The following is a 14,292-nucleotide window of genomic DNA, read 5'->3' as shown; positions in this document are numbered from 1 at the left end:
AAATAAGTATGAAAAAATATATTTTTTGAAGCGGTTGCGTAAACCCCTCTAATACAAAATATTATAGTTTTACTTGAATATTGATCTTGCTGTGCACCTAAATTTCCCTTTTTGCTTTTAAAATTTACATTTCTTACAAGTTTTGTAAATCAATTGTCATTAAATCAATTCATATGAATTATGATAGCAAATTGAGTTAAAAATGAATTGGTTTAACTAAGTGTACCTTATGATAAAAAAAGTTAACTCAAAATGGTGAATTAGATATATAATTTTTCAAAATATAATAATAACATTTTTTTATTAAGTGAACTAAGTTAATTTTAAACTATAATAGAAGAATTTTTAAATTCGTTACTATACTTTGAGTTAAACTCAAGGTGGGTCTAATTATCTAATATCTTACATTTGTTTACTTACATATAAAACTATTATCTGTTCATATTGTTAATTTTGATAATTGTTTGTTAGAAAATTTAAATGCTTTTAAGACAGTAAAAAAGTAAAGATATTTTTGGTGGATAATAAACATGTTATTTATCCATTGTGGTTTAGATGACTAATTGCTCTTCGAATTTGTGGGTATAGGAACACGCCATTGAAGCTCATTCAACATTCCACACAGGGGCAGGTAAATGGGTGATTGTTATTACTTTTTGTTTTCACGTTTCTCTTGTGATTATTGGCTTCAAAGATGGTGTCTCGTTGGTTTTGATAGATTGGTTAAAGGCTCGGAGTGGTCATAGGACTACTTAGTAACTAGGTTGGTTTAAGGGGCAAATGGGCATTTTTCTTTTTGCCTGTTGTGTGACAAGATCGTGACTTTGTGTTTTGGTCACCAGGTGTTTGATAAAATGTTTGACTGACAATTGCAATATGTTATTGCTTTGATGCGAAGAAAGTTTGTTGCCAATGCAAATTCCAGTTTGGTTGGTTTGTTTTTGTTGATAGTGGTTTTTTTTTGTCCGGTAAAATGTTTAGCTATGATCAGTGCTTATGTGGTATTTGGTTTATTGCATAAGTTTGCGAGCTGTCACCTTTTCCATTTTGTGGTTTGAATTATAGTATTGGTTTTGTTCATGTGAGAACTATGTTGCACGGGTATGGGGATTGGGTGGTTGTATGCTGTAATTCTGAAATTGTTGATTCCGTTTAAAGTTGTTGTCCTTTCCGTGAGAGGTATGTGGTAAGAAGAAAGCTTTCAGTTTCTCAGGAAAAACACAGAGGCTTTGGGTTGTTGTATTGTAGGTGTTTCAATTTCAGTCACAGAGGCTCTGTGCCTTTTCATCCTCGTCCCTCTCTTTCTATCTCTCTCTCTAAGGCTTTGGCATGGATTGCTTTTAGTCTGTCCTTTAGTATTGATGTGGAAAAGCTGTGTTAGCTACCTGCAGAGTTTTTTCTTGTGCTAATTTTAGTTTATTTTTACAAATTTTTTTAGTGGAGTTAGGGTTTCGTTTTTTGAATATTTTGAGTGACATTTGAATTGCTACTGGCATCCTTCAGAACTTTGGCCATATTGGATGCAATGCTTCACTGGGGAAAATCTTGTTTTTACACATGATGCTGTGTAAGGCTGAACCCTTTTTCTGGGTCTTGTAGTGATTTCTTCTTTTGGATAGAAAACACAGGTTTCTGATTGGAGAATGAACACAATTTTTATGCATTTCAACAAAACAGCCAAGTGCCTAAATCTCATTTCTGGTGATCTCAGATCACTCTGGCTTCAATTCTGGTTAGTCCACTGCACTCTTGCAGAATTTTTGGAAAGTCAGTGCTCCTTACATCTTTGCAGTCAAAATTGTGATATTCCTCATATGATTACTCAATTTCACTAGTTTTTATCTTAGCTGCTATCCTGATCTCCCTAAAAAACTAATCTAGTAGGGTTGCACGATCTTAAGTGTTGAATTAGTGTTATTGATGATCCCTTTGTGCAACTCACAAGGATATCTTTAGAAGTGATTCATCTGCAAACAACCCTTGAACTTTATTTCCTTATATTTTGATATCCATTTATATTTTCTCTATTTTATTTACTTTTTTGAATGCCTGTGCACGTCTGAATTAATAGATAAATTCATCACAGCCCTTAATTATCTTTTCTCCCTGTTATGTCACTCAAGGTCAACCTTTAGGTGTTTAGGTAGATATATGAATATACTGTGGACATGGTCTTAACTCTTAAGCATTTATCTTTGCTTCTCAAAGTAATTAAATACCCATGAAAAAGTGCATCTGATATTAGAGTTTACACATACCGTGGTTAGAGCTTCATAAACTTGACTCGTACGTTAGAATCGTAAACTTGTAAGAGTTTGCTTTGTATAAAAATGTATTAAAATATCTGTCAATAATATAATAATTTAATATTATATGTAATATATTATGCTATAAATAATTTTTGTATTTTTTTACTATTTTTCTATTATCAGTTGATTGTATTATTTAATAGTTTTTTTATATTTTTCTAATATTATTATACTTCTATCATTACTCTTTAGTTGATATATTATATGTATTATGTTCTGCATAAAAGAATGTTTTTGGACTTAAAGTGAGCCCCAACAATCCAAAATGTCAGCAAGAGAAGATTAAAAACACGCATAAACTCTAATAGGACCCAACTCACTAATTTTGTAGCCCAGTCTGGTGAAGACAGTCGAAACTTAAAACGACCTTAGAAAGACACCAACACAATCCTGTATTCCATAGGCTGTAGCAAGCTTCAGCTAGTTAAGAGGGGATTTAGGGTTCCAGGAAACATGTTGAAACAAGCAATTGGCAGAACTTGCAGAACCAGTGCTCATGCTTTTGAAGGAAACAGAGTTTTGCCTTGGATATATGTGCCTTCGTGCTTTTTCCACAATGGACAGGTAAAGTCTCTTATTCAAAGCACAATTTAAATTATTTTTTCAATATTTTTCTGTAGAATTTCCTTTTTGTCTGTTTAATAAATTATAGAATTTGGTTGAATCTTGATTTAAGTTTCCCACTTTGGGGGAAACTTCATTGGTTTATGTGTCAAAAACAAATGATAATGTACACTCGATTTTCATTTTGTTTCAAGTAATATGGTGTGATGGGCATTACTGCCTTTAATTGAAATAATTCCTTTCATAGATAAATTAGATAATCAGATGCTAAGCTTCAAACAAAGTATGAAATCCTGAAGCTTATAAAGTTGTACAGGGTTAAATTGGCCTGTGATAATAAATAATTTCTTTAGCTTTTGCATATAGCTTGGAATGAGCCTAAGTTTAATAGAAGAAATCAAGTTTGGAAGGTCTACTACAGGAGGAATAAAATTCAGTAGTTTAGGTTTGTGACAAACCATAACAGATGATATTATTGTGTGATATTAAAGGGCCCTGATTTTAAATTATTGTGAGGGGCATTGGTTGATAGTTGGAAGGGAAAAGGATCTATGTTGTACAACAGTTAGTTAGAGATTATTCAGCACTAGTGTGAATTCATTGATCCCACATATATGTGTAGTGTAATCAACTACCTAGTATAGTTTTACCATTCCAAGTAGCTTGTGTGGATTTTATCCAATTGAAAAATAAAGTTGAACAAGCCTAAAATGCCAATTTGAGGTGAATCATTTGTGTAGTATTATTAATACTCATTTTTAATTCATTTATTTTATACAGGCACATATGGCACCTAGAAGCTTTTTTGGGGTAGAGGATTTCCTCGATGATGACAATAGTCGACCTTACACATACCAAAAAGGGAAGAAATCAAAGAATCCAAACAAGCACATATCTTTCAAACAAAGAACGATTGCGTACATGGAGCCGTTTACACTTGATGTGTTTATCTCAAAACGCTTTGTATCAGCTTCACTCACTCATAGGGTGACAAGCAAACAGGTTGCAGTTGCTGGTACCAACTCCAAGGACATAAAAGCTGTTCTTAGGTCTCGGTCAGACATACCAGCATGCATATCCATCGGCAAGATTTTATCTGAAAGAGCAAGAGAAGCTGATGTTTACACTGCTTCCTACACTCCAAGGGAAAGGGACAAGTTTGAAGGGAAAATCAGAGCTGTAGTTCAATCACTCATTGATAATGGGATTGATATCAAGGTTTACCTTGATTGAGTTGAGTAGTAACTCAAGATTTTGTGGCTATCAATTTGATATCAATTGGTGATTACTGGTTTGGTTTTGTGGCTAGTTAGTTACCATATGCTGCTTTGATGGATAGGAAGATGGAGAAGCATTGTTTAGGGCTAGTAATTTGGGGAAATTATGCATGAACAAAGAAAGATCTTTCAAACTCGTGCATGCAATATGATAACTCCTGATTTCACTGTAACCTTAGAGGCTAAAGGGGTTTGTGTGCTGCTCAACATTTGTCATCTTCTATTTGTCGTTTCCTCCCTTTCACTTATTTAGCAGTGAGAGGTGTCAAAGTGAGTCAACCTGACTCACACGAGTTGGCCCATTACGGGTTGAACTACAAAAACATCGACTCAAACCGTCTCACTTTTTGGTGAGTCAAAAATTTTGCAATTTTGCAATTCGGCTTGACCCATTACGGATTGATGAGTTGATGGGTTAGTTCACTTACGTGTGTGTGTATATATATATATATATATATATATATATATATATATATATATATATATATATATATATTGCAATTTATTTTATATATGTATTGCATTGTAATAAGAGTAAATTGACTTAATTTATTTTTTATAACAGTGAAATCAAAGTGTTCACTTAATTCTCGAGATATTATTATAAAAATAGTAGTTAAAGATTTAAGTATCAATGTATATAATTTGACAAACAAATCTATTAAACATCTAAACTATTCAAATATTATTGAACAACATTCTAATATTTAAAAATATGAAATCGTGGACTTATATAATTAGAAGTAGTAAATAATTATAACAAACAAATTTAAAAAAATTGTAAATGATGTATTTAGTAATATTTTAAAGATTTTTATTAAATTATTTTAATTACTAAATCAATATTTATATAAAAGAACTTCTAATAAACTCATTCGAGTAAAGTTACACTTATTTACAATTTTTAAAATATTTGATCGCTCATTTAAATTTGGAAAGATGATTTGAGAGAGTTAGTAGATAAATTTGAGAGAGAAAAGAGAATAAAGAGATATTTTTTATTTCAAAGGATTTGAAAGTGAAAATGAAAAAAATTGAATATAAAGATTGTGAATAATTTCATTGATATAAGAGGTAAAAAAAATGTTTTAATGAATTAGAATTTGAGATTTCAATTTTGTTTTTATTGTTAAATAAATATAAAATAAAATGCATTTAGTTAAAATTAATAAAAAAATGAAACATAAATGATCGTTTTTTAAATTTAAATAAATTAATTATGGTAATAAATTATTAATGAAATTAATATGTATTTGGTTGAAAACAATTTTAATTAAATTTTACATTATAATTAAAAAAAATTATTAAATATTTAAATAAAAAAAATTATTAAATATTTTTGCTAATGACTTTTTTACACACACACACACACACATATATATATATATATATATAACAAACTTAAAATATTTAAAAAGTTAATATATATTAATAATTCTAAGAGTTTTAAATTTTATTCTTTTAATATAGAAACAAATTAACATATCTTCAAATTCTGTGGACTTAAAATTAAAACAGTTTAACTTAAAATAATTGGTGAACTGACACTTTTATTTACTTATATGCAAAATTGTTCAGTTATTATTCTTAATTTTGATCATTAATCGTGAAAAAACAACTTAGTGTATCTAAAAAATACTTCTATGACTGCACTAAAATAAACATATTAATATCGGAATAAAGAAAACAGTTAAATATTTTAGGAGGCATAGAAGAAAAGAGATACAGAGAAACGCACCAAGAGACTTTGGGTTGGGTCGTTGTTTCAGGCACATCCCTGTTTGCGTTTTCATTTTCATCCCTCTCTTTCGATCTCTCTCTCTAAGGTACTCTCTCTCTCTCTCTATACTTCTGCAACTACTTGTGGTGTGGTTTAGATTATTAATCGCTCTTCAAATTTGTTGGTTGAGGAACACATGAACCTTAATTTGATGAATTTCAGTAGAATATGCGGGTTTTTGTTTCCAATACGTTGATGATTTGCATCTCTAGAAAATGGGTTTTTGTTTAGGTTGTTGAGACGAGGGAGAATGTTTTGGAATGAATTGCTTTTAGTCTGTCTTTTAGTATTGATGAGGAAAAGCTAAGTTAACTACCTGCCGAGCTTTTTTCTTGTGCTAATTTTGAGTTTATTTTGACAATTTTGTTTAGTGGAATTGGGGTTTCGTGTTTTTGAATTGTTTGAGTGGAATTAGGGTTATGTTTGAGTGGAATGGTTTTTGATGGCTTCTCTTTGTGTGCCCACTTCTTAAGTTTCCATATTGTCATGGTTATTCCTCTGCCCATGTTGTACTGTAAAATTTGCTGCTGGATGTGAGAAAATAAATTATTTTCATCTGTTGTATTATGTCGCTGGTTATGCATTTCAGGGATTTCAAGGCATATAATTCTCCTCTGGTTTGTTCCTGGAGTCTTGGTGTGTGGCTTTCTTTTTTTCCTCATTTACTCTGTAAAGCAACAACTTTTTGTGTATATTTTATTCAACTGCTGCAAAGACTGCATTCTGATGGTCTATAAATTGCCCTTTTTATTCTTTTGGTGTAATGTGGGATTGTTCTATGGTCTTATGATTGGCCAAATTATTTTCCTGTCCAATAGGAGGAACTGATTAATGGAAAATACTGTTTTTAAAGGAATGAACTAGAGGATCTTCATTGGTTATTACTATTTGTAGATCTGCTCGCTTTAGTTTGAAAAAGTACTTCATAAGTTAAACATAATTTTGATTGGTCTTGAAAAAACTTTGAATTTTTTCATGTATTAGCTTGAGCTTTTGAATGAAGTGATTTCTTAAATATCGTTGGACCTGATTCGACATAAAGTTTCCATGTAACAAAGTTTTATTCCAAGCATTAGTAAACTGGTTATATTGTTTTTTATTCCTTCAATTCCGGCAGCTTTACATATTAATGCTAGTTATAAAGGTCATGCTTATGCTTATATACAACAACAGTTGTGGACATGGTCTTAACTCTTAAGCATCTATTTTTGCTTCTCAGAGTTTCATGGGTAGTGCCCTTCTGGATTTAAAAGCATTTCTTCCTCTACAGTTTTTCCCATGACTTGGATTGAACTATTTGTCTGACTGGGTAACAGAGTATGTTCTCTTTTGTTTTAAGATGCAACAGTCATCCTTCTTTGGTATTAATTATTACTGTTTGTAGATCTTCTCATCTTAGTTTGAGAAGATCCTTAAAATATGATCTTAATATTCATACTTATCAATTGAACATGATCGCACCACTATAGTGGTGGTTATAATGTGGCCTCTACCAGTTCTGTTTTGTATAGTGTTGTTTTTATTGTATCCAGAGCTGCGGTCATGAAGCTATTGGCAATTTGGTATCCTTGAGAACTGTGGCCATATTGGATGCTATGCTTCATAGGGGAAAATCTTGTTTGTACACATGATGCTGTGTAAGGCTGAACCCTTTTTCTGGGTTTTGTAGCAATTTCTATTTTTGGATAGAAAACACAGATTTCTGATTGGAGAAATATACACAATTTTTATGCATTCCAACAAAACAGCCAAGTGCCTAAATCTCATTTCTGGTGATCCCATATCACTCTGGCTTCATTTCTGGTTAACCATTGCACTCTTGCAGAATTTTTGGAAAGTCAGTGCTCCTTACATCATTGCAGTCAAATTTGTGATATTCATCATATGATTACTCAATTTCACAAGTTTCTATCTTAGCTGGAAACCTGATTTCGCTAAAAAACTAGTTCTGGTAGGGTTGCACAATCTTAAGTGTTGAATTAGTATTATTAGACGATACCTTTGTGCAACTCACAAGGATATCTTTAGATGTGATCCATCTGCAAACAACCCTTGAATTTATTTCCGTCTTCATTGGGACTCTACTCTGTTACTTTACCTGTAAATCTTTTCAATATCATGGTGGAAATCAAATTAGAAAGGCTGCAAAGGTTGAGAAGATAGCAACAACCTTGGTTGAGGTTGGAGTTGGTTTTGAATAGGGAGGAGAAAGTGTGATATGGACTTGGTTATATGGGATGCTTAAATTCTACATCAAATAGGATGAAATATTGGTGTAGTTAAGTGGTTTGGTTCTATTCCCCTTGACATGTAGCTTTCAAGGGTAAGTTTCCCAAGTGCCTGTCAATTGGTATCAAAGCTGGTTGCTAGTGACATGGAAAGGGCTACCTACAAAGGGATGGGAGGGATGGCAAAAATACCCGTATCCGTAGGTATCCGTGGATAAAATCTGTGACTGATAGTTGATACCCGCAGGTAGTGGCCATTGATTTTGGTAGAGAAAGGTTGAGTGATGGGTCATGGAGTGTCAGCCACTGGGATATCAACTCTAGGGACAATGCTATGATATAGATTTTATTATTGTGGGGAGCCTAAGTTGCACATTGAGTAGCATGGGATTTTTGGTGGAGTACTCAAGTGATTTGGTTCTATTGTCTTAATAGCTAGTCCTTAAAGGGAGGGTTCTACAAGTGTTTGTCAGGTGTTCCTCTGAACATGCTTGGAATTTAGGGCCAAAAAGGACTAGAAGGATGGAATTGAAAGGAGGGTACTAGCCAAGTCTAGGTGTCTCTTAAAAGAGTTATTTTTTCTTAATTTTGAACATAAAATTTAATTCATATTATATTTTTTTAAAGTAATTATATATATATATATATATATATATATATATATATGTTGGAAGTCCCACGTCGACTAGAAATAAGACAATTTCATAGTATATAAGTGGGGCGCAAACCTCACATTACAAGCTGGTCTTGTGGGGTTGAGTTAGGCTTAAACTTCACTTCTTAACCTGATATTAGAGCCATAGTTAAAGCCTATCCTAGTGAGATTTCTTAGACATATTATTCCACCCGCTATCGGGCTATTACCGGACCACCCATTTCTAGTTCCACGCACGAGATGTATATACCTTGGCGCGAGGGGGTGTGTTGGAAGTCCCACATTGACTAGAGATAAGGCAATTTTATATTATATAAGTGGAGTGCAAACCTCACCTTACAAGCCAGTTTTGTGAGGTTAAAATAAGTTTAATGTCCACTTCCTAACAATATATATACATATTTATGAATAATTTTACTAGTTTTGTAGTGTAATTTTACTAGTCCCACAATTACTACTTTTGTAGTGTAATTTTAATTTGGTATGTTTTATTTATGAATAATTTTTATTTTTGAAATTGTGATGGTTATTTATCTTATATGTGTGTGTATGCACATGTGTCCAAATGTAATTTTATTTTATGTTATATTTATCTTTTTACATTCGGTACACAGTTTATGCATTTATCTTCCTTTTTAATTTCTAATCCTAGGTAGGATCTCAATTTTGACTAGGTTGTTTGTTCCATATTGCTTCTAGTGAGCCCATTCACATCTCAGCTTCATTTCAGTCTCTGTTCTATGTTCTATTCATTACTACAAGTCTCTGATTATTTCCACTGCCGTGATGACTTCAAGATTGTCAGCCTCTAATCGGTGTCCTTTTTCCATTCAAACAAATTCGACCTCCTTTTCCTTTATTTGCAAACCCATGTTTTCAATCTTTTTATATCAGTTTTTTTTTTTTCATTCCTACGCTCTCATGCTCTTGGCAGTCATGTATTTCCTTTATGATTTAACTTCTGCTCTTATAGATTGTCTTGAACTAAAGAACACCCATGTTTTTTTCATTTATAATGTATAATTGTAAAGTATAAATTATTAAAGACTATGATTTTATGTTACATTTTCTTTTCGTTTTTGTGTTTTAGAATTATGTGAACCATATTTTTTAATTCATTATGGAGTTGGTGCATCTGAGGTTGAAGAATATATTCATTGGTTTTGAAGTTTTTGTCTTGAATTTGTTTCAAGCATTAGGTTTAGCCCTTGAGTGAAGTGAATTCTTGAATTATTGTTTGAGTTACTTACTTGACCTATGGAGCTAAACTTATCTTAGTTACTACTATTGTAGGGATTTTCTTGTTATTGTGTATCTTTCACACAAAGTGAGTAATCTTATTTCTAGTGAATAAGAGATACCAATAAGGAACAAATCAATTACTAATAATGGAAAATACCTGTTAAGATATTTTCCTATTTGGTATAATGAAATCATATCATATCTCTTATTTTCTATAATCAAATCATACATATGTATCATGAGTATCTCAACCTGGAGCATACATATGTATCATGAGTCAAGTTTGTTACAAGTGTCATCAACACAAGACCCCTTGAGAGACTTAGGGAACATGTCAACCAATTGGTTGTTGGAGCTGACCAAGTCAACAGTGAGAAGGCTTCACACATCAATATGGTGAAGGTGTGTGAAGATCTTCGAGGAACCAGTTGGCTTAGACTAAGATATTAGTGCCTTTTGGAGAAGGGCAGCTCTGATTGAAAGGTTTTGTCAGACATCTAAGGTTGCAACATCTAAGCTTTGGAGAATCATGACTTTGATACTGTATTGAAAGGATTTGCTTTTAATTGTGCTTCTTGTGAACACATGAATGCCCGCTCTTATTTATAATGAAGAGGGGATTCAATAATAAGGAACAAAATCAATAACCAATAAAGGAAAATATTTGCTAAGATATATTCTTATTTTATGCAGTAAAAGCATATCATATTTCCTATTTAATGTAATCGAAACATATCTTTAACAGTTACTGTCAGTCTTCTGCGATTGAAGTTTTTTATTTGGAGTGTCCTGTTTTAGCAGTTAGTTCGTGGGTTCTGACATATGTGGAAGTTATATATGCTTGCTTAAGCCATTATTGAACAATCAATTTAGCTCGAGATTCTTTTGACACCTCTTTACCCCCTCCCTATTTTCTTCTTAAATTAGCCTCCTTAATTGAATTACTGTTGCTTTTTGTTTACTGGTTTCGGTAACATTTACCATTTTGAGATTTTTCTACTCCAGTACCTGTATAATATGGGACAAAACAGGAAGAATAAAAATCCTGAAGAGGGGACTTCTAATCCTCAATCATCAGAAAAAGTTGAGGATACTAATCCTGCTGAAGGATCTAGTAAACCAGAGCCGAGTAACAAGAATACTCCACAATCACTGAAGGCTAAATCTAAAATTGGTAAGAAAATCAAGGGTGCTAAGTTAAAGACCCCGATAAATAAAGGTCCTCAACAGATTGGGGGAAAGAGAAGGCTTGGAAAGAACAAAAAAGTAGTGGGCAATAGTGATGAACTGCCAAAAGATAAGACTGAAGAGAATGGAAGGAATAATGAGAAGGAAAGTCAACATAGGAGCATCATTAATGAAAGAAGTCATACTGAGAAGAGACATCGGGCTGAAAAAAATAAGATCATTAAGGTTGACAGGAGTGAACAGAAGCAGAAGAATAGAGGGTCGGAACGGGGTGCTGGTAGTAGAATAAACAAAAATAATCATAGTGGTGCAGACAATACCAATTCCCGGGAAAAACAGAGAGAAAAATTTGCTGGTTTCATCTTTATGTGCAGTGGGAAGACAAAGCCCGACTGTTTCCGCTATAGCGTCATGGGTGTTTCAGCTGCTAAGAAAGATATTGTTTTAAGTATCAAGCCTGGAACTAAGCTTTTTCTTTATGATTTTGATCTGAGGCTGTTGTATGGGATTTACAAAGCTTCATCTTCCGGTGGTATGAAACTTGAACCCCGAGCTTTTGGTGGTGCCTTTCCTGCTCAGGTTACTTGCTCTCATCTACTTTTCCTATCTAATTTGTCCCAATGTTGTCTTTTTTTATTATGGATCATGTGCTGATGGTACAACCTTCAGGTGCGGTTTAATGTTGTTTCTGATTGTTTTCCACTACCGGAGAGCATTTTCAAGAAGGCGATCAAGGAAAATTACAATGAGAAACACAAGTTTAAAACAGAGCTTACTGCTCGACAAGTGAGAACCAAATATGCCTCTGGTGGGCTATTTTCAGTTCCTTTTGTTCTTCATCATTGATATATTCAAATGTCACATTTCAGGTTAGGAAGCTCACTGAACTTTTCCGACCAGTGGATGTTCGTTCAGGCTTGCAGCCTGCTCGCTCCCCTCCAAAAGCAATAATTCACGATAGGAAGGCTCTTGACGATGTTAGGGGATCATGGTCCCATTTGCATAGGGAAGGTGATCCCTTAATAGAACGGCAAGAGGGGGTTTCTCGTGATTTATTTCTTACTGAGAAGAGTTACCGAGCTTATGGTCTCCAAGGAGATAGAAGGAATGTGATACCAGCCTCTGATGTTAATCCCTCACTGGATCCTTATGAGAGGGATTATGAAAGAGATCACCTTCATCATGTGGACCCTCTATACCGTACAGTTGTTCCTTCCCACAGAGAAAGTCTTCATCTAAATCGTCGTCATTTGAATGAGAGTGAACATCAGACCTATTTGCGTGGTGGGATTTCTGAACACGCAGATGATCCCTATAACCCGTATCACCATGGTGCTTCACCAAGGGATCCATATTTTCCATCTAGAGAGGAAATCCCTTCAGGCTCCTATTTGGCTGGGGGAAGAACCTTGATTCAAAGTGATAGCTTGCAAAGGAGAGAGGCTGTTCAGGATAGGCTTTACTCAACATATTCTGCAGCTGATGCTTTGTCTGAATACAATCGGATGCAGCACTATCAGGATAGTTTGGAAGCTACTGCGGTGCCAGTTTCATCCCGTTACTCTTTTGCTGGTCCTTCATATTCACTTCGCTAGATCAAACAAGCTCTTCTGAAATCTCCCTTTATAATATGTTCATTAAGATTACCATCTATTATGGTGACTGACTCAATTTCATTAAAAAGAACTGTACCAATCCTACATACTTTTTCGGTTAGGCAACACTCTGATTTGGGAAAGCGTCATTTATTCACTGTGTTTGAGATTTGATGTGCAAAGTGCCATTGATAATCAATGATAATTTTCCTCGCAGACCCCAGTTGCTTTGCAACTTTCACAATTTGTGACTTGTGGCTAATTGGCATGTCATTTTGCTGCTTTGGCAGATAGGGAGATAAGGAAGCAGCATTTCAATTGATTCTTTAGGATCTGTTTGGACACCCTGTATGAATGTGGATACTCTGTATAATTTTCAGTGTCTGTCCTAAAAAAATGTATTATTTTGCCAATGTTTTCATGGCCAGAATGGTTAACAAGTGAACAAAGATTAGGTTTTTATGTTTAGTCAGACCTTCTGATGATTGCATCTTCCGAATCACATTGGTTTTTAATGTTTTTAAATGATATAGCTGATTTAAATTTGATCACCTGTGAACTGTATTGAGCTTGGGGTGTGGTGTTAATAATACTGAACCCGCTTTGGTATTACGATAATGGTTTTAGTTGGAGGGTGAAAAGTAGAAATAGAGAAAGATAGTTTTAATTTTGGCTTGTTGGGTAGGAGGGAAATGTGGAGTGAATTACGAAGTGAGTTTCACAAGTATTTTTTCCATCTTGATCTTTTCTCTATTTCCTTTTTTATTAAACACCTTTAACTTTCAGTCTATTGTTTACTTATTTTCACTTTTCTATCATTTGCTCTTTTATCAAGTAGGGCAAAGCTTTATTGTACAAATTTTGACACTTTGGAGTATACTGTATACACCCCATCCACTCAAATATGAGAGGGGCCTCACCCTTTTGTAAATATCTTAACATTGTGTTTGGTTTGGATAAAGAATTTTAACAATTTCAAGAAATTGAAATACATGATATTTGAAATATTTATAATTGAATTCTTTTTATTTCTTAAATAGTTTATTTGAATAAAGTAATTGAATATTTTAAATTTAATTTTCTTGTTTGGATAAATCAATTTAACTTCTCTTTTAAGACAAATTTATTTTAAAAATATTTTGATAACTCGACTCTACTCTATTTTTTATTCTAAGTTTACTTAGTTTGACTTTTGGCTCAGGTCAACTCATCTCGAGTTGTCTTGATTGTGAGATCCAGATAATGCGTCTTAACTTTTAACTTGGATTGACTGTTCTTTATCTTGGATTTGAGACGACTCATCTTGACCTTTGACTTAGGATGACAATGCTTGACCTTTTAGTCGAGTCGACTTGTCTCGACCTTCGACGCAGGCCTAGTGGTTATGACCTCTGGTGTAAACAAACTCGTCATGACCTTCAATTTAATGAGCACATATCAATCTTCAGTCTAGG

At 33.5% G+C, this 14,292-nt stretch overlaps 2 protein-coding genes across 11 annotated transcripts; both read left to right on the top strand.

Moving 5' to 3' along the window:
- Positions 1-480: 480 nt before the first annotated feature.
- Positions 481-4,323, top strand: LOC114185054. Of its 7 annotated transcripts, XM_028072832.1 has the most exons (5): positions 527-631; positions 1,504-1,567; positions 1,678-1,732; positions 2,641-2,873; positions 3,654-4,323. In XM_028072832.1, exons 4-5 carry the CDS (start codon positions 2,763-2,765, stop codon positions 4,104-4,106), a joined length of 564 nt encoding a protein of 187 aa, XP_027928633.1. In that variant the 5' UTR covers positions 527-631; positions 1,504-1,567; positions 1,678-1,732; positions 2,641-2,762; the 3' UTR covers positions 4,107-4,323. The 7 variants fall into 7 exon arrangements, with proteins under 7 accessions (XP_027928877.1, XP_027928633.1, XP_027928797.1 ...); XM_028072996.1 differs by lacking the exon at positions 1,504-1,567 and having other exon boundaries at positions 1,620-1,732; positions 2,646-2,873; XM_028072752.1 differs by lacking the exon at positions 1,504-1,567 and having other exon boundaries at positions 528-631; positions 1,620-1,732.
- Positions 4,324-5,844: 1,521 nt separating this feature from the next.
- Positions 5,845-13,307, top strand: LOC114180481. Of its 4 annotated transcripts, XM_028066808.1 has the most exons (6): positions 5,853-5,976; positions 6,520-6,566; positions 7,150-7,247; positions 11,061-11,822; positions 11,913-12,029; positions 12,113-13,307. In XM_028066808.1, the coding sequence occupies exons 4-6, from the start codon at positions 11,073-11,075 to the stop codon at positions 12,836-12,838; spliced, it is 1,593 nt and encodes a 530-aa protein (XP_027922609.1). In that variant the 5' UTR covers positions 5,853-5,976; positions 6,520-6,566; positions 7,150-7,247; positions 11,061-11,072; the 3' UTR covers positions 12,839-13,307. The 4 variants fall into 4 exon arrangements, with proteins under 4 accessions (XP_027922605.1, XP_027922609.1, XP_027922615.1 ...); XM_028066814.1 differs by lacking the exon at positions 6,520-6,566; XM_028066798.1 differs by lacking the exon at positions 7,150-7,247.
- Positions 13,308-14,292: the final 985 nt, after the last annotated feature.

The sequence above is a fragment of the Vigna unguiculata genome, chromosome 1 (assembly GCF_004118075.2).
Source record: "Vigna unguiculata cultivar IT97K-499-35 chromosome 1, ASM411807v1, whole genome shotgun sequence".
In the NCBI taxonomy this organism is placed as follows: Eukaryota; Viridiplantae; Streptophyta; class Magnoliopsida; order Fabales; family Fabaceae; genus Vigna; species Vigna unguiculata.
This window is presented reverse-complemented; position numbering and strand designations above follow the sequence as displayed.